The sequence below is a fragment of the Haemaphysalis longicornis genome, unplaced genomic scaffold (genome assembly GCF_048455015.1).
Source record: "Haemaphysalis longicornis isolate Haplotype H1 unplaced genomic scaffold, Haemaphysalis longicornis Haplotype H1 scaffold_256, whole genome shotgun sequence".
In the NCBI taxonomy this organism is placed as follows: domain Eukaryota; kingdom Metazoa; phylum Arthropoda; class Arachnida; order Ixodida; family Ixodidae; genus Haemaphysalis; species Haemaphysalis longicornis.
The window spans coordinates 131,561-156,652 of NW_027526318.1; the positions used below are offsets into that span (position 1 = coordinate 131,561).

General features: G+C 49.3%; 1 protein-coding gene across 1 annotated transcript in view; it reads right to left on the minus strand.

Annotated features, from left to right (window-relative positions):
- Positions 1–14,219: 14,219 nt before the first annotated feature.
- Positions 14,220–25,092, minus strand: part of LOC144172735 (uncharacterized) — a 32,321-nt gene continuing 21,448 nt past the window's right edge. The window contains exon 4 of the mRNA XM_077701348.1: positions 14,220–16,842. Within this exon, the coding sequence (XP_077557474.1) occupies positions 14,863–16,842 (1,980 nt within the window). The 3' untranslated portion in view covers positions 14,220–14,862. The remainder of the gene's footprint in view (positions 16,843–25,092) is intronic.

The following is a 25,092-nucleotide window of genomic DNA, read 5'->3' on the forward strand; positions in this document are numbered from 1 at the left end:
ATGTGATGCCGTCGGTGCCAGTGGTGCTGCGCCCCCGGGGGCAGCGGCGCACAGCCGCCAGGAGCTCAGCCAGTGTGATATCTGCATTGCAGGTCGCATCCACCCGAGGGTCAGCTGGTCTCCGTGGTGGCTCGGCGAGGGGAACGCTGTATGGTAGCAGGTAGCAGCCTGCTTTCGTGTGGGCCAGCCCGATGATGGTGGCCATAGCGACCGGCGTTGGAGGTGGGTGCATCGGGTTGACGCAAGGGGCAAACTGGTCCGCAAGGAGCTCAGCCAGCTCTTGCTCCCTTATCAGTGCCCCTATGGTTACGGAGTGGACTGGGCGCAGAGCGCAGGCCGGCTGTGTAAGCGGTGTCGGTTCGACACTAAGTTTTGACATGCCAGGCCCGCCTGTCGGCGTGTAGTCGCGCGTCTCCACTACTGTGGTGTTGGTTTGTCTGTGATGAGTTCCGCTGCCAGAAAACGAAACCTTTCCTCTTTTGAAGACAAGAAAGTAAATGCCGTCGCCGCCCGGCACAGTATCCCAGCTAGCACCCTCTCAACAATTTTGAGTGCGGAAGTGAGCATCAAGTTCGCGAAAAGACGCCCTTTTCAGCACAAGTTTGGTTCTTGAAACGCGTTTGGAGCCAAGAAGTTTCTAATGGCAAAAGTGACAATTAAGTTGATCTTGTTAAGACGGGAGTAAGTGACCTCGCCTCTTTGGAGAGCCGTGTGTGCACAAGCTCGTAGGAAAGCAGCTGGCGAAAACCACACAGTTTTCTACTGCGAAATAAGTCCTTGAAGAGTGAGTTCACCTCCACTGATGTCTAGCATTCCGGTTTCGTTTCTGCTTCATTCACGTGAGCCATAGCTCGAAACCTGCATGTAACGAAAAATTGCGAGATTTTGTCAACTTCGTTATATCCAGGTTAAACTGTAGAACCAACTATAGCCCAAGTTAACACTATTGGCTCTGAGATGTTTGAGTGGTGTCCCGTGGCTCTGACGTCAGCTTAGAAACTCGTTCCACAGTCCGCTTGTGAGGAGCAAGAGTGCCTGTGCTAGGAATTACCCGCTTTCATGCTTTAGTGCATTAAAAAGCGTGATTAGTAATTCAGGCATTTTGCCAGCATCTGACACCTCTGAATAATTTCATGCTGAACCCCGCACAAGTTTGCAACACACGATAAGCGAGGGACAAACTTTCTTCCGAGCATGGGTCAGATGATCGCCTGTAACTCGTGCTTTCTAGCTTATTTGCGAGGTTCAGTGCTCAGAGCTCCTCGATAAGTAATCAAAATGCCTAGGCTTGCCTAAAGTATTTTTGAGATACTCTTATGAAGACTTAACAGTTTAATGCTGTACGCACCAAGCTGCGGGTCCGTATACACGCGCATATCGCACAGTAGGAAATAAAATGGCTGTCTTCTATTTATTTCGTTGTTGTTGACTTGTGTCAGTGTAATGTTTTTTCTCTGCCTAACGCATTAACTTTTCTGCACCGTCACAAACTTCTTATTCGGAGGTTTGGGGATGTTCGGGAGGCTCACGAAGTTCGTGTGGATATTTTCTTCAGGCTGCAAGGCATACAGTACTTCACAAATTGGCTTTCGTTATGGTTGCGTGCAAGAAAGTGCATATCCGCAGCGTGCGTTGTTTATTCACATACAACAGCAATGAGAAGGTTTGTGCTACGCCACCGCGAAACAGCGCGGACAGCGTTGTCCAGAGTACTCAAAGGTCGCTTACGTACCCCGAATTTCTATTGTAACCATCGTTACTGTAGCGAACTGCATCTCATCCCGAACACTCATGACATTACTACGAAGTTGAAGGCTTGATATACTCGCCAACGGCCGCAATAAATAGTGCGCGTGCCGGTTTTCAGTATAGTGAGAATCGAAACCGATGAAATATGTCCAAGAAGCTCTTTATTGTTTTCCAACTCCTTTAGGCGTGAACAACAAATCCTGGGTTACTGGGGACGGCGTTCTATGTATCGAAGAAAATTACTCATGCTCTCGTGTCCAGGACTGAGGAGCCCGCCCACTAACCAGCTCTATTTTAATGTTAAATGAAGTTTCTTCCTTCTCCTCCTCTATCTCCTCCTCTTGAGTGCAGTTTTAATATAACCCATATCTGAATATTGGGAAGATATCGCTGTGGGAAATGTGCCGAAATATCCCTCCAGGTCTGAACAAGCATTGTGCTACTGTGTTTTTACCGTACACGTGACTGCGCAATCAAAGGGTGCTGCTACGTGGACGCACGTTACAATGCTGGGAGTGTGCTCATGCTTCAAAGTGAGAACAATCTTGCCGCATGACATACGGAAAAGCGGGAAGGATAGATTATCTGCCGTCATCGCTTCATAGCCCTACACAGAGCAAAGCTGCCCGAGAAAGCTCCTTGGGAAGCGCTCCAATGCACTTGTGCCTACATAAACGTTACGGCTGCTGGCTGATTACATCAATATCAACATTCACGCCATTGGTTGGCAAAATCCATATATGCTGAGAGAAATAAACTCAAATCTACTCAAATTATCACAGTAGCTGGTTGATCGTACACAAAAAGTACTATAAGGTCCGATGAACCAATCAGAATACTTGAATCAAGTGACGTGCTTGGCCCGACACTGCTGTCGGGGTCCTGCTCCCGAATGGAAAAGAAAACGATCGCCCGACACGGTCTCGCGTGTCGGTCCGACAAGTTGAATCCGACGTGTTCTGATCCGACTTGTCGGACGAAGAAGAAAACCCGGTTTATTCACGCGACGGACATGTCCGCAGCCGGACTGCGTGACCCCGCGTGACATCAGCAGACGGTCCGGCGGGAGGAAGCATTCACACGAAAGATAAAGCGAGCTGACGGCAGCGCGGACGGACAGAGCATACTCTCGACGCGTGGACCGTCTGCGCGCGGCGAAAAGCGGAAGAGGTGCGAGTGGTTGAGGGTAGCTGCAAAGATGGACGCCGACCGGAAGCGTCATTGCGTGGTGGTGGCCGTAGCGATGGCCACAGAATTAGCCGCGTAAGATTCCGTATGTGCTGAGTGAGAACCCATATGTGCAGGAAAGATGTAGCGCCCGCGTTTTCTGGTCCTGCGTTTTCTGAACTCCTGCCACCTTTGCTGTCAATCACTTCAACCGCTCAATCTTTCTCGGCTCTCCGACGTAGCTCACGATGTTGTTGCGGGCACTTAACGAACGCTGTGCAGTGAGTCGCCCACTCATGCCTGTGGCTGACAAGTCAAATGCCCCAGGCGCAAAAGCCCTCCACCGCCGTGTAACCGCGCTGAAACAAGCGTGCGATCTTGATCAAGTGGCGATCTCGATACCATGGAGTAAGAAAAATCCATGCTCGATACGCTGTGATACGCCCCCCGCTGGTCTGAGCAGAGAGGCTGGTCGCCAGACTATGCAGCCTTGTCCGTGCCAAAGCGCAGTGTTTTGCTGTATTTTCCTGCCAAAATTGCGAACGGAAAAGAAGCCTCGCATTGTCAGCCCGCGTCGTCCGCGGTCCGTTTTCTAGGGTCACGAATCGGTGACGTCGTATCACGTGGTACGCATTCCGTGGTCCGAATCAGTGATTTCGTCCGCCATGTGAATCAGCCTTTACAAACGCCTGCGCGCTGGCGCTGCGGCTTGGGCTCGGGTTCCTTTTTTTTTTTTTTTTGCTTCGTCCTCAGGGGAGGTTGCACGCGTCTGATGTTAAGGTTCCAAGCACGCAATTCATACCTATTCGTGTTCTCAATTATGCGTTATGTTTTGGTGTATGAGCATAAATTAGAGGATAAGAAACTTTCAGGGTGTTTGTATAGCGTCTATGCCTATAAGGAAGGAAGCAAGACGAGCACCTGCCCACTAGCCCGCCGAAGGGGGTTTTATGCCCAGGATTGTTGGTGTTTCGTGCGAGCCTGTGCATCCCACCGCTCTCGCCAGGGCTTGATTTGTGTAAAGAAAAATTCCAGCAAAACAGCCCAACGCTGCCAGCTGCGGCTCTTGCACTTTTGGAATTTTTCCCACCCCCGAAGTACATAATTAGACTATACATTTACGAGGTCATATCGCGGATCGGCTATACTAAAACTCTAGTCACTTTCACAGCTTGCGGCCACGTTCTGTTCTTTTTCTCAGTAAATATGTGCAGTGGCGTATGCAGGGGTGAGGGGCGGGAGGTGGCTTCAGCGCGTCGCCAGAATTCAAGTACTCGAAGGGCGATCATTTGTAACCGCCACAAAAACCTGCACAGTACAGCGACTTAAATTGCCACAACAAACCTCAACAAACTCAACTGATAGAGTGAGTTTTAATGCACTAGTGCTGGCTTTCGTTCTATGAGGTGTAGATGGAGACGAGTCCAGCCGTCACCCGAAAACTTCTCATACGAACACTATTTTTGCACTTGTTAAATTCGTACTTGTTAAATCCATATAAATTTCGACGCCACCTGAACTCTAAAAAACAAAACGAAGACTTGAATGCATTCATATTGGCGAAAACGTCATTCTTAAGTTCTTAACAAGAAGAATTTTTCAATCTAAATTACTATTACTCTGATTCCTGCCGTCATTTCCAGCGTCCCCCAATGAAGTGCACTGGGGCAGCTACTTCTCCATTTATATTAATCGCGTACCTCGTATTAACCAGGATGTAAATACTTGCCTACTTGCAGACGACTGACCGCTCTTCAAAATGATGCAGAATGCAAACGATAACGCCTCTGCCCAGCTTATAGCCTCTGCCCAGCTCGCACCTTCATTATGCTTCCGTGGCCTGGAACCTGCATATAAAATACAAGGCATATCGACAAATTCGAGATAATTCAAAGGAAAGCTGTTCTGCTTGTCTATAATAGTTATCGAACACTCAGATTCCCCCCTCGACATACTCAAACAGAACAAAAAAATTGGAACGCTGAAGTCATGAATGAAAGCTACAGGTTTCGATTCTTTGCCTATAGTAAAACCCCGTACATTCGGCCCCCATAAATTCGGCATTTCAGTTAACTAGGACTCGGCGTCCTGTACCATCCAAATTCTGCATTGTTCGGTGGTTAAAAAACTCTCATTAACTTTGGGCAGATTCGGCCGCAATTTGGTTAATTTTTACTTGCGCCAAATTCGGGTGGGAAAACAGAAGCCCATTCCGCCACGGCCACGCTTCAGCTAATTCGGATTGGCGCGCCTAAAAATTTCGAGATCAAAATGGGGTTTGAACAAGCTTGTGTAGATCTCAGAGGTACACACACACAAAAAAAAACGCATGACATAGGCTCACAACAAGTGAAAGGCAGAATGCCCATCGCTGTGGCAGTCAAAATGGCAGACAGCCACGGCAGAGTGTACTAACCACGGCGACCAGGCATGCGTCTTTTTTCTTTTTTTTTTCAGGCATGTTTTTTGTGTCACTGCGTCGGCAAACGACAATTACTTACTGAAAAAAATTAAATTTGGTGATGTTGAAAGCATGTGTCAGTTGAGATTGTACTCACGATAATTCGGACTCTTGGTTAAATCGGACATTGTCTGCGGTCCGTGAAATCCCAATTAACGTGGTTTTACTGCACTTGGAGGCGCGAACTGCGCCTGGACCCATAGACTTATCTTACCCCATTTCATCGCGACCTGTAAGGCAACACCGACATTTTAAGATTTTCTCCATTGTTCGGCTGCACAAATACTCAGGAATATTATTTCTCACGGGAACAATATCCCACGCGAATAGTCAGTGTTTAATTCTCTGCACAATTACATGTATTTTGTCCTTCACACCAAAGCCGTTTATTCAGGACACTTGCTTTATCTCTGGCACATCAGTGTTTCTACTCATTTAAACAGGCAGGACGTAATCTTTCCAAATATGTTCACAGATTTAACCTTCAGCTTTGTATTTTTTATGTACCTTGAACTGCAGCTCATGCAAACATGTAGTAGCTCTCCTTAGATGTATGCAAATATCCAATTTGAACCGCAAACCAGACAGGAACACTAAAGACTAACTGGAATCACATCGAATATCTCTGAATAGAACAGTAAAAACTGACTTCGAATTGAATCTTTTTGCTTTAGTGTAGTTCCTGAAACATATCTACAAAGATAACTTGGGAATAAGGAATGTGTGCAGTACATGGTAAGAGAATGCTACAAATAAATGTTACATAACAAAGCACTGGAACAAAAATTTTGTTTGTGATGCCATGAAGAAGTAGGGACTCGAGATTCTGTGAATACCGGCTCTGAAATATATGTCTGGTCATTGAAAAGAGGCCCTTGCTAGGCGTGCTAGATACTGGTATGATCTTAGTGCACCAATTTCAAACAACTCTATTCGTCTGAAAATATTTCCCCTAATAAATTTTACACCGGTAGCGTTCCACATCACCCAACATACACTAGAGTTGCTGTACAATTATTTTGCAAAGCTTTTCTGCACAACCTTGGTGCCATGCAAAAAGGCCAACCCAAGTAAATAAGCATTGCGGTGAAGCTTGGTAGTGTGCATGCCATGGTAACCAAAAAAGAGGCAAGGCAGATAGAAACGAATCAATGAAGAGAAAAAATTGAAGCTAAAACGTCGTTAGAGATGTTGTACATCTCTAGAATTGGACATCAGAAAGGAAAATTTCTGCGATAATTCCCAGGGTAGTGATTTGCTTTTTGAGGCTAGAGAAGGTTGCTTGTGAACTAAAGGCTTTGTGGGGAAGTATTCACAAAATGATGGGTGTATGCGTGGTCTGCGGAAGAGAAACAGAAACTATCCGGCACAAAGTGTTCGAATGCGAGGGTATCCATCCAAATCTACATGAGGGAAATATTCGGCTTCCAGAAGCCCTAGGAATGAAGGGTAGCACACAGGAAGTTAACTCTTTCGCGACCGCGCCTATTAAAAATTGTTCAATTTGAACGATACTTTGGGAGCGCCTTTTCATGGCGTTCCGGGCATTGCTCGTACAAGTAAGGCTGTTTGGAGTTAGATGAGAAAATGGCCTTTCAAAATCAGTTTTGTTTTCATTTTTGCAACGAAAACGTGATTTTCGACACGTGTTTGAATCACCTGGGTGTGGAAGAGGGGCGTGGTCATCGCACGTCACTGCTACCAAAGAAGAATGCGTGCCACTCATAATTACTCTGCATTAGCGTTTTTTGTTGTTGTTGTTATCAGGGCATGAATGGTGAACCAGCAAACGATTTTCATTCGTCCGGTTTGCAGTCTGACAGTAACAATCCCAGAAATCGGCTGAAAATGTCAAGCAGTGCCTGTTTGCAAAGCTGCTTTATGACTTTAGGCAGCTTTATTGCCTTTGAGCACGTTTTTCAAAGTTGTGTGGTAGTTCTACTTACCCCAGGACCACTCGAGAACAGTTACTACAGTTTAGGTTTCGTTTCTGCATCGCGAAATTCATATTTAGTGCTACTGCGCAGTTCTTTCCTCCATGCAGTTACCCAACCTCAAGGGTACCTGCCATGGCGCCTTGAGCGTCCGCGACTGATCCTCGAACAAAGCATGCCACTCCTGATTTCACCCAACCCTAATCCGATTTCTGCGATACGAACTTCAGATGCAAGTCAAAAGATCCCACCGAGTCGCCAGATATATGTTCCGACGAGGACAGCGCTTGAAACCGGCCTTACACACTGCCAGCTGTTCACCTGCCAGTTTGGTTTCCATACGAGGGTATCTCCGGGGGTCTAGTGTTGCTGCTTAGTTGAACTGTCTATTCGGATGGAGTCTCCAATAAGTTTTTGTACTGTTTCATTTCAAAAATGTTAAGTGGTGATACAATAGAGGAGGCTCATTGTGCTGACCTTTTTTATCACGCAACAGCTACTCGGTCGAAGTTTGCAGGGCACGATTCTAGCGCGTCGCACCTCATTCCTACAAGCAAGGCTACAATAGGTGACCGGTAAAAAGCGCAATGGCTCATGGGTGCATTGTTTTCTCCCGCGGAGAGCCGCTACTTCCGGTTCGGGAGCTCTCCTGGCCTCCAGTATAGAGTTCCTGTATATAGCTCCCGCAGGGAGCTATATGCGGGAGCTATATAGAGGAACTCTACTCCCGTACGCCGTCGGCTTTCACGCGCGTGTGTGCTCGTTGTTTATCTGTTTCCACCGGGAAAAAAACGCTCATTCATCCGGAATTCCATAAATAACAACGCTTGACCCTACTAGGGGTTCATCTGACAATTACGTGCCCTGTAACAAATAAAATTGGGCCCATCTCCCCGCGAGAGGGACTCGAGTAAATGCGTCGCATAGGGGGTAAGTGTATTGCGTTAACGTTTAGTGTTTGGGTAGTTGGTGGTAGTGAATGCGTTGTATCAGCAGCTTCTTGACGTAGTTTGAATGAGTCAAGGATATAAGGCGCGTTCGTAGCCTTTCATTCTGTGTCGGCTTTGTGGCGCAGTGGGAAGAGCACCATGTACCTTGCGTTCCGCCCGCAGGGTCGTGGTATCGAAACCTGGCGCCGGTAAGTATTATTTTTTTTATATAGTGTAGGGGGAGGGGTGCGGACCTGTTGTTGAGAGCGAGGAGGGTAGCGTGATGCGGGAGAGGAGGAGTGGGGAAGAGGGCGCACCTGCGCGCTGATCTGTTGCGGACGGACGGCGGACGCTACATGTGAGTTAAAGAAATGCTCTGCATTTAAAACAACACACACGCGCGCGCCTGAAAGCCGCCGACGTACGGGAGGGCAGGAGAAATTTCCAACCGGAAGTTGCGGGAGCAGACAACGTACCCGTGCATTTGCACTTTTTACCGGTCACCTATTGCAAGTCAGAAGACAATGTTTTGAGAGATAACTGACCGTGAACATCAACAAGCATCAACCAAACCACGGAGTTCCGTTTTCAACTTCATGCATGTTTTTCCGTATCGCGTGCTCGTCCCAATCCGCCTTTTTCACTGCGCTGTAGCGGCCTCTGGTGGCGCCGCCGAGAAGCTATGTGGCAGGGGCACGGCTTCCGCGCCGCCGGACGCCGATCGCGGAGGCCGTGGCAGGGGTGCAAGTGGGCTACACTGCAGCGGAAGGGTAATCAGGGCTGTGTTGCTGGTGTTTATTTGTTTCACGTGAATCGTATTGCCAACCTAAAGCTCAAAAAAGAACAACTATGCTGGAAGACGTCCGTTTTGAACGTGAGAGAGAGAGAGAGAGAGAGAGAGAGAGAGAGAGAGAGAGAGAGAGAGAGAGAGAGAGAAAAAACTTTTATTTGAACCATGGTTACTGAGGGTTGGTGGCGGCTGGGCGGAGGCCAGCCGCGACTTCGGTAGCTCTGCGTACCAGGGCCTCTTGAATCTCCTGGCTAGAGCTACCCAACGCCTCTCTCCATAGCTCGCTGCTGGAGATTTGAGGGAAGGGGTCGTAAGGGCAAGCCCACATGGAATGCTCCAGAGTGGCACGTTGGCCGCATTGGGGACAGTTGGGAGACGGGAATGATGAGGGGTGGATGTGGTGCAGACGAGCTCTGCATGGGAAAGAGTCTGTCTGCAAGAGTCGCCAATCCGCCTTTTTCATTGCGGTGTGCTGCCACCTAGCGTGCCTAGAGGAAGCTGAAGCGGTAGGGTTCGCCGGCGTTTCCTCCGGCTGCGTTCTCGTTGTATGCACGGCAATCCCACATTACGGCGAGGAGCAGCCGAAGTTTTTCTTCTGTGTTGGTGTTATAACGCCTTAAGATGACAGCCCCTGGTCATCACATAATACCAGGCGGCTTCTTATCACTGAATGAGGGCTGGCAGAGAAATCTCAGACAGATACGTGTGCCGTCCCAGCAGCAGAGCGAGCAGTACTTGGAGTCGTCTGACATGAACTGCGATCACCAGCTCAACAAAGGCCGGCAGTTCGCACACGGACACACGTTCGATTGGTACACGCGATTCGCATGCGACTGATCGTTACGAATGTCGCCACGACTAGTCGTACACGTGAATTTGAGACACATGGCCCGATGCGCGCATGCGATGCGTCGTCGGTGTCGCTCCGCCCACAGTTTTTGCTCCATGGTCAACTACGACGATCGCTGAGCTAAATTTGTAGATTCTGCGCGTTTGTTCGCAAGAAATGGATAGCAAGCAATCGTGAAGCATTTTCTGCCTTCGGAAACAGTCCGCGCACACGCCGGCCGCGCTTGCCAGCTCGGCACACTCAGCGGCTCGAACCGGCGCAGACCACGGTAGCAACCGCGCTTGTCGCTGCTCTTATGAATCAATCTGATCGCTAAAAAGTTCCACATGCGAGAAAGTAGGTGTTAGTGTGGTGAAAAATTGTGCTAGGGATTGTTGTCAGGGCTTATTTTAAAAGCGGCGATCAGATATCTGCCGCGATGCAAGCCTACGCTGGCCGGTCGCCGCGGCGCGAGTGCGCGGTGCGCCGAGCGGCCGAAAGATGGCGATACCTGCGCGGAAGTATCGAAACAGGCTACGCAGATGTCTTGGTCACCGATCGCTCAAACATGCGAGAAAGGGGATGATAGTGTGGTGAAAAGTTGTGTTACGGATTGTCATTTGCAGTTGCACAGATAGCGCCGATCAAATATCCGCCGGGATGCTAAGCCCTAAAGTTCCCATCACCGAGCCGACCCGAGCAACGCAAGCCGCCGTAGCCGATCGCGGGCGGCCGACGGGAAGCGATAGAAGCCGACACCGTTCCCTTTTCGGCACTCCGAGTTACAGCGGAACGCCCACAAGTTGTGGGCATTGTTCCGCGCACAACGAGCACACACAAAAAAAATCAAACGATCTAAATACAACCACGACCCCTTTCCGCTTGTGCGGGAGCTGTGGGGAATGTCGACTGCTGCCCCTGCAGGACTGCTTATGAACTTGGCCGCTAGGGGATTGCGCATGCGCAGTGGGGTTGTGAAAGAGGCGGATAGCGTGGGAAACATCCTAACAAGCGTGCGACGCTCGTTTCTTTTTGCAGCAGTTCCGCAAGTGCCAGTACCTGAGGGTGGCTATCTGAGGCTGTGGAAGCGATGTGCTCTCGGCATTTTTTTTTTCTAGCGCTTAAAAGAGATGAGAGGGAAACATAGGTATCTGTAAGACAGCAGCATAAACGCAGGCCCTAAATCATTGGTTGAAGCTGGTATGTGGACATCAACGATGCAAAATATTATACGTGGCTGCAGATTTGTCAAATCCCGCCATTCTTTTTTTGTTTCTTATCATAACGAGCATAAATGCATGTGCAGATTACTTTTGTAAGCGTTTTGACCGAAGAAAGCGAAGTCCAAATCAACCGAAGTCCCGACGTATATCAGAAAATTGCTTTTTGGGGTGCATTTTTATTCGTAAGCGCACTTGCTCATCATAGTCGCACGATTGCATTTTCTTCTTTAGAAAAACTGTCAGTTTGAAAAGTTAGTATTGGTTCATTCCTTTTAAACACCGGCAGGATCACAGGCGAAAAAAGTGCTGCACGGGACTACATTTCTACTGAAATCGCAAGCTCCTCGTCATTTGGATGAACATATTTCCCAGCAGTGGAGGGCTGTATGCAGATTACAACGAGAAAAAATGCATCACTTTCCGCAAGCATGTCAGGACACAAAAAAAAAAATCCCCCGGAAGATTCGAACCACCGCATTCGACCAGGCCGGTGTTTCTGACGCTCTAGACCACTCGGCCACGGCGCAGCAAGCGACCGCCCTCGGATGCCGCGGACACAAAGCTGAGGTTTCACTTATATTTTTGCACCTCTCTGAAATAGTATTGCTGGCACAGAAACTGATCATCTTTCTTTGAATAGCACTTGTCCTATAAGCGTATCTTACTCTACGTTACTTATTAAGCCAGGAAATGCGATAGCAAATTTTAGCTCGCAAGCAGATCGCGAGTCCACTAGTCGAAAAAAAATGTGCTCTTCATACTTCTGTTTCGCGCTTTAAGACAGGAAAATTGGTTAATTTTGATTCTCCGTTGCCTAGATGAAGTTGAGTAACCCTTCTTCTGGACTTAACATGCCTTACGTTTTCTACAAGCATGCCAGACGTGTACGCATATGGAGCTTCGGTTAAGCGAAGTCAGCGAAGCGTCGCTAGCCACGACATACGGATCACATACATAGTGTGAAGGTACGTTCGCTTCGTTGACCTTACGAAGTTTATTACGCTCTACGAACTAACAAAATAGACACATTCGTCGCGGCTCGAATCTAATCGGGTCTACTGGCCGCAACTTTCGGTCTGCCGGTGTGTTCGTATCGTCGTCGGAGTTATATGACAAGGCGATCTGGATTTGGCGTGCTAGCAGGTTTTCGTCACCGGCGGTGTGAATGCCTGGTGTAACTGCGACGGGACGCAAGACTGGGGCGTTCATGCATGGTGCCGTGGCGGAGAGCTCCTGTGTGTTCACTTTCGTTTCGGGGTTGGCGTGTGTCGATAGAAACAAAAATTTCACCCTTCATGTTATGGTTTGTCCGACAGTTGCATTTGTGAAACGTACTGCATTTTGTTTTCTCGATGGGGCCGAGCTCGGCCGCATGCTTTCACTACACGGGCTCTGTTACAGCCGCAGACAGCAGTGAAATCATCGCGGAGCAGACCGGCCGACCCCTGCTATAGTATATTCTAGGCACTATACCCCTGCCAGGCTATTTCAGGCCTCCTCCACCAGGGCCATGCGCATGCGCAGTAGCGTTGTGAAAGAGGGGTATTTTTGTCAGTCATTGACTAAATACGTGGTGGCAAATTGGTGCCTATTATAATTCCAAACCGCCAGATTTCTTCCGAAATTACATCCGTCCGAAATTACACATTTTGAATTGGAGGTTGGGCTTCGCATAACGCGAGCACTGTGCCTGCCAAAGTGTTTTTTTATATATATAACTGACAAAATGTTCCGCGCAAGTCGAAATTTTTTCTAGGGCGGATTTTTGAAATGCTGCCCTGCAAAATGTATATTGTAATTTTTTTCTACTTCCGGTGGTCGTTATACACAACTCTTCTTTAATACTTTTTTCCGACAACTTGACAAAAATTGATATTTTACATACATGAAAACATTTAAAATCTCGTTTTTGGAAAGGCCGTTAAATTAATCTGCAGTTTTTGTTCCTGTAATTAGTGCCTAACCAATTTTTTAGCAGAAAAAATGATTTCTTGGACCTCTAAAAATAACGCAATTTTCCCGCGGTCACGAAAGACGCAACCAAGAAGATTAGAACGCTGGTGGACAAAAAGCAGAGGGGAATATTGCCTAGGACAGTTCCCACCAGTAAGGAAAAAAACCATTTGGTGCCTGCCCTAAGCTGCGCTAGTATTAAACCAACAGCATAAAACATAGGTATATTAGTCCTTTTTAGGCAACATTACAAGTCATCACGCCGCTACAAAGGGGAAACCAACAGCAATCATCATCACCATGCAGAAAGCCAATTTCTACCGTTCTATTCGTGAATTTATGCTGTGTGAAACTAAACTATGCTGAGAAGAGCCAACGCTATTCGCAATTTATTCAGTTTTCAATAATCGCACATAGCATGTTTAGTACTGAAGGGTATTTCATTGAAGAAGGTTTCCTGCATTCTTAACTTCTCCAGACTGAAAATCAATCCTGTGCCGACACTTTCCTTTTGCCCAATCGGCACACCATTCCCTATACAACAAAAGCAGGGCCTGCACGAGACATGTACAGCTTGCCCAATTGAAAGTCCCGTCCTGTAACACTAATGTACGAACAATGCCACAACATGCAAGTATTTTTCCCGCTCATGACAATCCTTTCAACAGTGATTACTCTGCAATTTTTTAGCGAAATGAAAAGTTCTTTTGCACAGCTAATATTTGGGTTAAATACTTGCTTCGTGCACAGTTTCAAGTCGCACATGTTGCGTGACTGGGTTCCTGAGTCATGGGAACTATCATGGGAACTATGGCGAGTTAGATTTGACAGCGAAGTACACAAAAATATAGTCAGAAACCTGAAATGTTCTTTTAGCATTTTAATCTTCACGTTAGCTTCTAGCTTTATGCCAAATATCATTTTCCTAAGGTGGTTTTGCTAGGTTCCCGAGAGGTAATTTTGAGTGAGAAAGCTGGGTATGTTTTCCAGACACTGAAAACTAAATATTCCATTTTGCAAACAAACACCAGGCCCAACCTGTGTCATTGGCAATATCTGGAATAATTCAGATGTGTGAACAAAAGTACTGCAATTGGTAGGATCAAAGCTCTAACATCTATGTTGCCAGCAGATGCCAGCCCTATAATAGCTCCTAGAAAGCAAACAGCATAACACCACTGGAATTGAATGCATCAAAAGTCTTTATTGGCAATCACGTTCAACACCTCGCAACCCTTCAACCCAACATGGGTTGCAACATAGACGAGCAGGTGGGATCTATATATTATCTTTCCCAGTGCTTCTACAGGTTGCAGTTACAATGGCTCTAGCACCCGGACAATTCAATTACAGAGTCCTGTTAGACAGCCTAGAACTGAAGCCAACAAGTGCACCGGTCCTAAGATGCACCACGTAAATAAAATTGAGCCACACTTGTGCTCTCACCAGCATCCTTTGCTTAAAGCTACACTGGTATATTTTAAACACCCTCTCTATTATGCCTCCCGCCCCCCCTAAAAAAACCGTACGTAGAAAATAGTTTAAAAAATTGCTTTCTGTTCAGGAACCCCACAGCAACAGTACCGGATAACACGGTTAATACAAACTTAACCTGATTGCAAAAATGAAGGGAAAACAATTTGAAGTGCAAATCTGGGCTACAGAAGAAAAAAAACCTATGGAGTGAGTTCTGGTAAGGCAAAGCTGTCTCGCTGTATATAACCGGGACAACTGTGGTGATTTATGACCGGATGAAATTTTGGTGATAATGACTATGGCAGATTTCATCTTTGGTTGGTTTATGGGGTTGCACCGGTCCCGTTTTCTTCACTGGTTTTCTGTTTCCTGGCCTTCTGTCGGCGTACTCCGGTTTTCACTGGTTTCCTGTCTCCTGGCCCTCTGTCGGCGTACCGGACGCACTCGCTGCCCCTTCGTGAGGATCAGCCACTCTTCCTTCGTCACGGGTCCATCCGGCTCTCTTGGTTGACTGGTCACGACATCACAGACGCTCAAGTTGGAGTAAATGCACTGCAACTCCCTCGGACCAAGGTCGCTCATCTGCTTGGCTCCATTGCTGCTCGGGTGGCAGACTAGCTTGTCCCTGACGACGCCGACAAGCTTGAAGAAGTCTTTCTGCAGGCGTTTGCCACTTTCTTCCAGCTTCTGTGCCACCTGGGTGGGCGTCAGAGACCCCGCCTTCTCAACCCTGCTTGGCAGCTGTGGGTGCCAGGAGACCTGCTCGAATGCCTCCGCCGCCCGCTTCGAAGTCGAGCCAAGCACGAACTGGGCGGCACACTCCACGCGGGACCAGTTGCGCCTCACCAGATGTCGGACGACTTGATCGTCTGGGAAGTTGGGCGGGAACAGCTGGACCCGAACAGAGGTGAGCGTAGGCACGCGGGTGAGCATGTGTGCGAGGCTTTCAAGGAGCTGAGTTGCCACCCTGAAGTAGCCGCAGTGGTAACCCAAGTGGTACGTGGTCTTGTTTGCGGCAAGCCACACACAGAGGCACTCAACGCCCAACTCGCAAATGTTCATGTCCTCGAGGTCGAGTTGCTGAATGGTCCGGTTTTTCACAAGGCCTTCGAGGATGATGACCAGCGCCACACTCACCGGTACATGGAGGCGCAGGTAGAAGTCCTTGAGCGCCGTCGTCATCGACAGGTACCGCGCCAAGTCGAGGGCGTCGTGGTGGTTGATGAACTCATCGTGCTCTGGGACGAGGCGAAGGTCCAGAGCGGTGATGTGGTCATTAAGGTTCAGGGCTGCGCTCACTTCGCGCAGTGCTGGCGCGTCCATGAAGGCCAACCTGTGGCGGCCTAAGTGCAAGAGGGCGCCGCACGAAGACAGGGCGGGCAGAAACTGGGCAGAGACTGACTTGCAGTCACCGAGCGAGACCTTTTCGCTTGTGCCGGTCTCCCAGAGCAGCTGGTAGAAGCACTCCATGGACTGCGAGCGTACCTTGTCCAAGGTGAGCAGCTCAAGGGAAGGACAGTCCCGAGCCGCATGGAGCAGGAGCTGGCAGTCGTCGTCGCTGAACACAGCGTTGAGGGAGAGCTTCCGAAGCACCGACGTCTTTTGCAGGGCTTGCACGAAGGGCAGGACACGCCAGTTGCTTCCGATCTTAGCTGCGAGGTGACGGGAATCGCGCTTCCTGGTGGGAGAGCCATACTCAGTTTCGGGCAGGTACCAGTGGCAGTCACTGAACCGTACCTCCTGCAAGGCAACACTTAGGCGAGCTGCCTTGGTGAACTGCGTGGCACTGATCAAATCCATGCTGAAGCTAACCATGGTCAGCTTCTGCAGCATTGAGCCCTCTACGATGGCTTTGAAGACCTCGTCTCTGTCCTCCTCTGTGGCTACGGTAGAGTCGTTGATGACTGTCAGATCAGTCACCGTAGTAGTGCTGACAAGAAAGTGACGGAAGGCAGTGCCGTTACCGCGAGTCAGAAAAATCGAGCTTACTGCCAGCTTCGAGATGCTCGTGTTTAGTTCCAAGGCCTCGATCACCTGGAAAGTTGAATGGCCGGAAATGGACACGCCGACCATGGTAAGCGCCTCGAGCGTCGTCGTGCCACTCAAGAACTCTGCAATGAGCTCCCAGCCTCCAGTGGTGATCCGGCATGACTCGAATGCAAGCTCCACGAAGTGTGGCATACTGCTCACGGCATTCAGAATGCTCCTCGTCTGCCCCGTTAACAGCCAGCATCGCACAAAGCGGAGCATGGTCAGAGACCTGCTTCGTCGAAGTCCATCGAACAGCAGCTGGGGGTACATGTGGATGAAGACCGCCAGACCGTGGATGCTCTGCGGGAAAAAAAGAACGAAAATGCTTAAAAATATAAATAGCTGCTTTGGCTGCACTATCACTGCTTCACAATTCTTTTGTCGTTGGACAATGAAAAAATTGCTCCTGTTGAAGTTCAGAGTTGCTTCAAACAAGCATGTACAGAGGGAGCAAAGGTGGATGAACGAAAGCATTTTTTGAGTAATGGATCCATAGGAATGTGACAAAAAGGCCGGGTTCATACTGTTGCCGCAACTGTCGTGAAGTCATGTCAAATCTCCGCCAATCAAACTGAGCGAGTTTTTTTACGTTCTTAGATCACAATATGGCTTTGGCGTCAGTAGTCTGAACATAGCCAAACCTTACTCTTACTCTTAAGGCTGTAAGAGTTAGCAGTGCAGGTGCAAACCACAGCAATTGGACAACAGTAACAAGTGCTACAAAATGCAACAGCAGCAACGGCACCACAACAGTACAGGCATAAAGTGCCTTCAAGTGCTAATTGCACAGTCAGTAATAGAATGTTTGCCAAATTCTGAGCGGCTATGACTTAACGTGTCGACACCCCTCTACTCTCATCCAGCTATTCATCAGGCAATTGTTGGATACATAAAGTCTTTTACAGCACAGCAGTTATGGTCAAGTTTTAACTGGAACTGTGCGAGTCAGCCTGAAGTCGTGTGGGTAAATTTGACGTCAAAGCCAACTTTGTGGTGAATGCTCCGTAGCACTCAATCTAAAGTACACATCTTGAAAAACTGCGCGATTGGCCACTATTACAGTATTATTTACTTGTAATTACTTGCCATCTGCTGTCAATACACTGCCATCTACGGAGGGAATATGGCCACAGAAAATGGCTGTAACTTATTTCATCAATGCTATCCCGAAGCGAATCGTTTGGGTTGGGAGTAATAAGCTATTACATCAATAAGCTATTACAATAATACCCTATCTACATTTTGTTTAAAATATTCAAAGTAGTTTCAAATATTGTAGAATTCCCATCTGCTGTCAATAGGTGACCAGTAAAAAGCGCAAAGGCCGGTGGATACATTGTCTGCTCCCGCCACTTCCTGTTCGAGAGTTCTTCTGGCTTCCCATATGCCAGCAGCTTTCATGTGCGTGTGCATGTTTATCTGTTTCCATTGGGGGGAAAACACCAGTGCATAGCGCATTCAATGAATAACAATGGTTAGTCCTACCAAGAGCTTCCCTGAAATGTAAGCACTCCGACAAATAAATACGCACACACACAGATTGGTTTCATTGATGGATTGTAGGGTTTAACGCACCGACGCAACGCAGGCAATAGAGAGTTTCAGTTTGGCGTTTTTACGCTTCGCTCTGCTCCGGGTAGCCCCGCTAAAGGGGTATTCACACGACGGAGCGTTTCAGCGGATAAATCCGAGGGAGGTCGTGACGTCACCGCAGGCGGACCTCCGCTCGGCTAGCTCCTTCGCTCACACGGAGGATGCGTCTTTCGGACGGACATCACTGTTTGCAGCCGCCTATCTCGAAAGCATAGCTGCCGTAGCACCGCTGATTCCGCGACGGCGGCAATTTCTGTTAAGCGCATACGTACTGATCTTGTCAACCGACCAAAAATTGGTCGTCGACGCGATGCAGGTGCTGCCGCGCGGAGAGAACGGCGCGCGACGTAGTAGCAGCCGACCGGCCCACCTACAGGCCCGCATACTGATGTTAGGCTTAACACTGCGGCGAATATTCGATCGCCGCTCTGGCAAGCGGCTCAGGTGACGATTTTTAAAGCAACTTTCCATCACATCATTACCCCATTTCTCGTATACGCAGCTTTGTTTGCGCCTTGGGGAGCAATAACAAACTGTCGCTCGAGCTACCGGCGCCGGCCTGCGCCACTTCGCAGCCGCGGCCGCCGCTCGCCAAGCGCTCGTGCTGGTGGTATACGCGGCTCCCTCAGTGCGCCTGTCATGTGCGCCACGCATTTTCGCGACCAATGTATTAAGAAGCGATAAAAATAAAGTGCCTGCAACCGCTCTAGAACTTCAGTCACGGCCAGCTGCCCGACGAGCAGACGAAATCCCGCCGCCTCCGCCGCGGAGCGTCGGAGGGTTTGTAGCTCGCGAGCAGAAGCTCCGATCTCCCATCGGAGGCGGTGCGCCGGAGAGAAACCGTGACGTAGGGGTCACGTGGTGCGCACTGCTAGGAGGTGGCTAGGAGCGAAACGGCGGATTTCTCTCTCGTGTGAATACCCCTTAGCTGCAGCGGAGCGGCGAGCGATTTTCTCGTTTTGCGCAGCGGACCGGTCCTTTCTGACTAGCAGCGCCGTCTGACCAAATTTGGCTTAACGAAACAGAACCGAAAACCATTTCGCCACTTCAACAAAGTAAAACCAGTACGTATAGCTTATTTCTTTATTAAGTATTGACACGTACAATCGTATTGCAGTACTGGTCAATTATGAAAATAAATTTTCGACTTGACGATAGCCACATAATAGCCAACACAGTTGCGTTCCAGATCCATTCGAATCCTTTTCGACGGAAACGATCCAACGCGGCGTTTTGTCGCAGTGAACTTGAATAGTTCTGTGTAGTTTTTAAATCGTTTCGCAATCGCCACTTCTCGCAGCAAGCACAAGTCCTCGTCGATGCAGAACCCCTTTCGCGGTTTGCGCGTCAAACAAGAGCCTGAAGCCGCGGCGCTCGTCGCAGGCGTGGCAGCCGTCTTAGAACGTGGCCTCCGCGATCGGCTGCCGGCGGCGCGCCGTTGCTCCGGCCGTCCCATTCGGCGCGTCCCCCAGCAAAAACTTGTAATTTGGCTAACTCCGACACACGCCGCGAGGCGGCGCCGTTAGCCTAAGGTTGAAGCGAGGCTCATCTGACCGACACTGCCTGCGATTTCAGGTGTTCGTCAGTCTTCGTTGTCGAGTTTTCACTGCAGACAAACCTTGAGTATGCGCTCGATGTGTTTTCACTCGTTCCTGCAAGCAGTACAAAGTTAAAGGGGCACTGACACAAAATTTTGAAGGCGAGATAACTTCGGAGATAGATTGGTGGGAACACACATACATCATCTGCAAAATATCAGCGGCGAATACAGCCTAGAACATATTTAAAATCAGTTTTGAAGTGTGCGAAACGCAACCGAGCAGCCAGCAGAGGACCACGCGCAATTGTAAATAAACAACATCCAAACACGTCACGAGTTTGTGTTTGCCGCTTCCGCACTACCGGCGTTTTGCGCCGGCTCGCGCGGCTCGCCGCTCCAATCGGAGGGCCGGAGGGCGGAGCTTCTGCTCTCGAGAACGAACGACCCGATCGTTGGCGGCGGAGGCGCCGTGATTTCGTCAGCTAATCGGGCAGCTGGCCGCGACCAAAGTTCTACAGCGATTCCAGGCACTCTGTTTCTATTACTGTTTATTACCATTGGATGCGAAAACGCGCCGGAGGCACGAAAAGCTCACTGAGCTAGCCGCACGGTCGCTGTGCAGGCGGCGGCCACGGCCGCGAAGTGGCCCAGGCCGGCGCAGGTAGCTCGAGTGATAGCTTGTTACCGCTGCACGAAATTGTCCCCAGGTCCCGACCATGTTGGCTTACGTGAGAAAGGAGTTAATGATGCGATGGCGGGTTGCATTAAAAATTGTCATCTGCACCGCTTACGAGAGCGGCACTCGAATATCAGCCGCAGTGCTGAGCCGAACACATCTGTAGGCGGACCTGTAGGCAGACCGGCCGGCTGCTCCCAGAGCGCGTCTTGCCACCCACCGTCTCGAGCGTCGCGCGTCGTTCTTTAGCCGCGGTAGCATTTGCACTCGCAGCGCCTGCGTCACATCCACGGTCACTTTTTAATTAAGCGCTTCACGAGATCAGTACGTGGGGGCATTCGCAGAAACTGCCGTCGATGCGGATTCGACAGTGCTACCAACGTTACTAGATGAGTGCTACGGCGGCTCTGCTCTGTGATATCCCTCCGACGGTCACGTGGTCAGCTTTGTTCACACAAAATCCACAAAATCCATCGTTTCGCGGCATTCGCTGAAACCGAAACTGCGACTGGCCGCATTGAAAATGCCTCTAATTAAACAACCGTCGCACGCTGAAGCAAATGAGGTTTCTACAGGTTATAAGTAGGTCACTAGCTACTTATCGCAACAAAAAAAACAAGATGCAAATTTTTTGTGTCAGTGCCCCTTTAAGGTACGTACGTTGTTTAAAAGGCACATGTTCGTTTTGTATGCAGCCGGTTTGGTTACGTGTAAGTCGAATGAGGCAGCCCAAACTCTTTTCGTATTTCGTGCAGATTGAATGCCAGTGTGCTGAATTCTTTTGTCACTTTTACGGCCTTTTCGCGAGCTTTCACGGCACTTTACCTTTTTATGCCTTGCAGGCTGTTTCGAAAGTACTTGGCCACAGTGCGCACGTGTTGTTTCACGGCGCGTGTGCTTGCATGTGCGGTCGCGGGCGCACGCGTGCATGTTACGTGTGTGTGTACGTGGGGGTTCGTGCGCGTGTGTGGCGTGCGGGTGTGTGCATGCGTATGTGGGCGGGTTCGCGGCGCGTGTTTATGTGTGTGTGTGTGTGTAGGTTCGCACGTGCGCGCGCGCGCGTGTGTGTGTGCCTGCGTTTCTCGGTGTGTTCGCGGCGCGTGTCAATGTGTGTGCGTGTGTAGGTTCGCACGTGCGCGCGTATGCATGCGTGTGTGTGTGCCTGCGTTTCTGGGTGTGTTCGCGGCGCGTGTCAATGTGTGTGTAGGTTCGCACGTGCGCGCGTGTGCGCGTGCGTATGTGGGTGGGTTCGCGGCGCGTGTGCGTAGGTTCGCACGTGCGTGGGTGCGCGTGCGTATGTGGGTGGGTTCGCGGCGCGTGTTCATGTGTGTGTGTGAAGGTGCGCGCGTGTGCGTGCGTGCGTATGTGGATGGGTTGGCGGCGCGTGTTAATGAGTGTGTGCGTGTAGGTTCGCACGTGCGCGCGCGCGTGCGAATGTGTGTGTGCGCGTGCATGCGCGTGTATGTGAGAGAGACAGAGAGAGAGAGAGAGAGCAGCGTAGTACTGATAAGCGCTCGAGTTTTTTTATAGGCAGGTGATTGCAATAGTCGAGAGCTCTAGGCTTGTATTCCGCATGAACGAAGCGACCGCGTGTACGAAGCGACAATTTTTTCTTGAGTCTTGGTTTACTATGGCGTAGATGTTCCAGGTGTGCTTAGTGGTCTTACGTAGCTACCGCAATATCGCTGCCTCATTATTTGCTGCGAGTGAAAATTACAAGTTTTTCTGGCGTGCATTACACACCGCTATCCGCCCTGCTTCTGTATTTTTTCAGAAGAATGTATTGCAGCGTGCCTTTCTGCAAGTCGGACAGGAAAATAAAGCTTGGAATAAGTTTTCATGAATTTCCTGCGAACGCTGACCGTCGACAAGCGTGGCTGAAGGCGATATCAAGAAAAGATTTTGTCGCAAATGACAAATCATCGAGCAGTGTCGTCTGCAGCCTTCATTTTGCGGATTCAGACTACACTTTGGGGTCCACAAAGCTTCGCCGCCTCAAACGGGATGCTGTTCCGAGCGTATTTTCGGGATACCCAACCTACATGCTCCCACAAAAGCCACCAAAAAGGCGTAAATTGGAGCGAAAGGTACAGGGCTTCCCTTCAGACAAAGAAAAGGCATCAAGTTTATCAAGTTGCCATGCCAAAATGACTGGTTCAGCCTGTGACAGTGCAACCACCACAGACCATTCGTCAAATTCTGATTGCTCGTTGCCATCAGTCCCTGAAGGAAACACAGAGGCAAGTTTTCAAGGTGCGGGCCATGATGGCGGCCATCTACCACAGTCTTCTGTAAACCATGTGTCAATATTTAGCCCCACGGCAGATCAGTTGGCTACAGGTGCGAAAACAAGTGCACAAGATGCAGTTGGTGAACTGCAGCGGCCCACTAACTCAGTTGAATGTTCAGCGCAAACTTGCAGATTTGCCCCCTCAAGGTAAAATCCTGCCGACGCCCATAACCAGGTGGTCACAATTAATCCGGAGCCCTCTACTACGGCGCGCCTCATCGCTTATGTAGCGTCGACGCGTTAAACCTCATAATAAATAAAAAATTGACCCAGTTCCAGCCAGGCAACTTCAACGAAAGCATTGCAGGAAGTTTGTCTTACCTAACACTGGATCGGAACAACGCTTTGTAAGACACCTATGCGCCGTGACAGATTACACTTCACTTAACAATTTTTCTCTTGAATGAATGCAAACAAAAAAAGTGTTATCGTTGGTACTCACAAAAAAAAATGAATGCACTGCGCTCTTCCTTTGTATCACGCGCTCTTTCACGTACTAAAATAACAAATACAAGTTTTCCAGAAATAAAACCTTGTCTTTTTAAATATGCGCGACAACAAAAATAAAAATTACTGATGTGCAATGAATTCACTTACGCTTCACAGCGGCCCCAGTCCACGTCAAAAATTAAACGGCTAGTAATCAATGGCACCTGTAACTACTTCTATCTACTGCATTGATGAGCGGTTGTAATTTTCGATTATACGTCTCACACAGGCTGCGAAGGCCGAGTTTTCCTCCTGTGCGCCCGCCCGCGCCACGGAAAGCGACCTTAGGCTAAGCGCGCCGCGGTGCGGCGGAAAACGGCGAAACGGCCTCTTCGGAATTACGCTCTCTCCGGGCGATTGGAACGGCCGGAGCAACGGCGCGCCGCCGGCAGCCGATCGCGGAGGCCACGCTTAGAATAAGCAAAGTTGTCTCACGCCCGCGAGAGGGCGCCCGCATCGCCCCGCCGCGCTAGCGGAGAGGGCCGCGACGGTCCGCTCAGGCTGCGTTTTAGCGGACCGTGCTTCTCGCTCCGCTAGCCCGCCTAGCCACTAAGCGGAGAGCGCATGCGCAGTCGCACTCCCGCTCCGCTTAGCTGCTGAGCGGAGCGTAAAAACGCCAAACTAAAACTCTCTAATGGAGCGTGCCATAATAGTGGACTCCAAATTAATTTAGGACCACCTGGGGATCTTTAACGTACGCCAAATCTCGTACACACGGGTGTCTTTGCTTTTCGCCTCCGTCAGAAAATGGGCCGCCATGGCTGGGAATCAAATTCGCGTCCTTAGCCACTGAGCCACCGCGGCAGATCGCCGGTGTACCGAAAACCACGAGATTTCAAACTGGAAGTGGCAGGAGCAGTCGACGTACAGCCGGTAAAAGGCTTGTCTTTAACACAGCGTTCGTACTCTCAGCCCTATCCTGCCCCACCGGAGTGGGATTTGAATAAAACTACTGCGGAATTCTGAAGTCTTAGCCCTTCGCTTTCGCCTCCGACATGTTTGGAACGAGTATGTTTCAGCAGTTTTCGGATGTAGCTGGTTGAAGTGGAAATCGCTGTTATAGACAAGCGTTTTACCGGCTGTACTTAGGAACCTTGTGCTTTTTACGGGTCACCTATACACAAGCCTCTACAGGACTGAAATGGACAGCCCCATGCTTTCCCGCTAGAATCGGGTTATGAACTAGGAAGTATGCTCAACCACAAGTTCCACAAAGAAAAATCTTTTTTTTTTCACGCACTCCTCGGGCTGTAACTCGTTGAGCAGAGCCACATTGCTCATCCACATTCAGAGTAATATCTGGAGCACCCATGCAGACTACCTCATCCACATTCAGAGTAATATCTGGAGCACCCATGCACACAATTGTAGACATAAATCTTGGTGTAATTTGACAATGTTTAGAACACACCAGTGTCATTTTAAAACCTTGTGTGCAAGCTATGAAATACTTGAGTAGCATCAATTTTCTACCAAAACAACCTAACCGCCATCACGGAAGCATATCTGCATCGCAACCAGATTTTCATGCCGTTGTAGAAAAGCTTCCAATGAAAGTACTCCCTCTCCGAAAGCAAAAATTCCTCCTTTGGAAACGAGAACGTTCCTGTACTGTTGACAGTAGGCATTTTTTTTTACCTGAACCGTCTGCACTGGCGCAAGCAGTGCAGCATATGTACATTTTTTTTACTAATTGATATCCCCAGTAGCACTCTGTACTGGTCTGCACTACACTGCACTAATGTGCACCAGTTCAGGTTAAAAAAATGCCCCTAGTGACAACCATCAGAACAAGATGAAAGAGTACCCGCCCGCACCTCACCTGCAGGCAACTGCAAGTGAGGTGCGGGTCAGGGGTGGAGACAGCGATGCCCCGAGAGATCAGAGTCTGCTACAACGCGATGGGAGCACTGAGCACAATCTACCACTACGGCCACGACATTTCACCTGGACATTTTAACG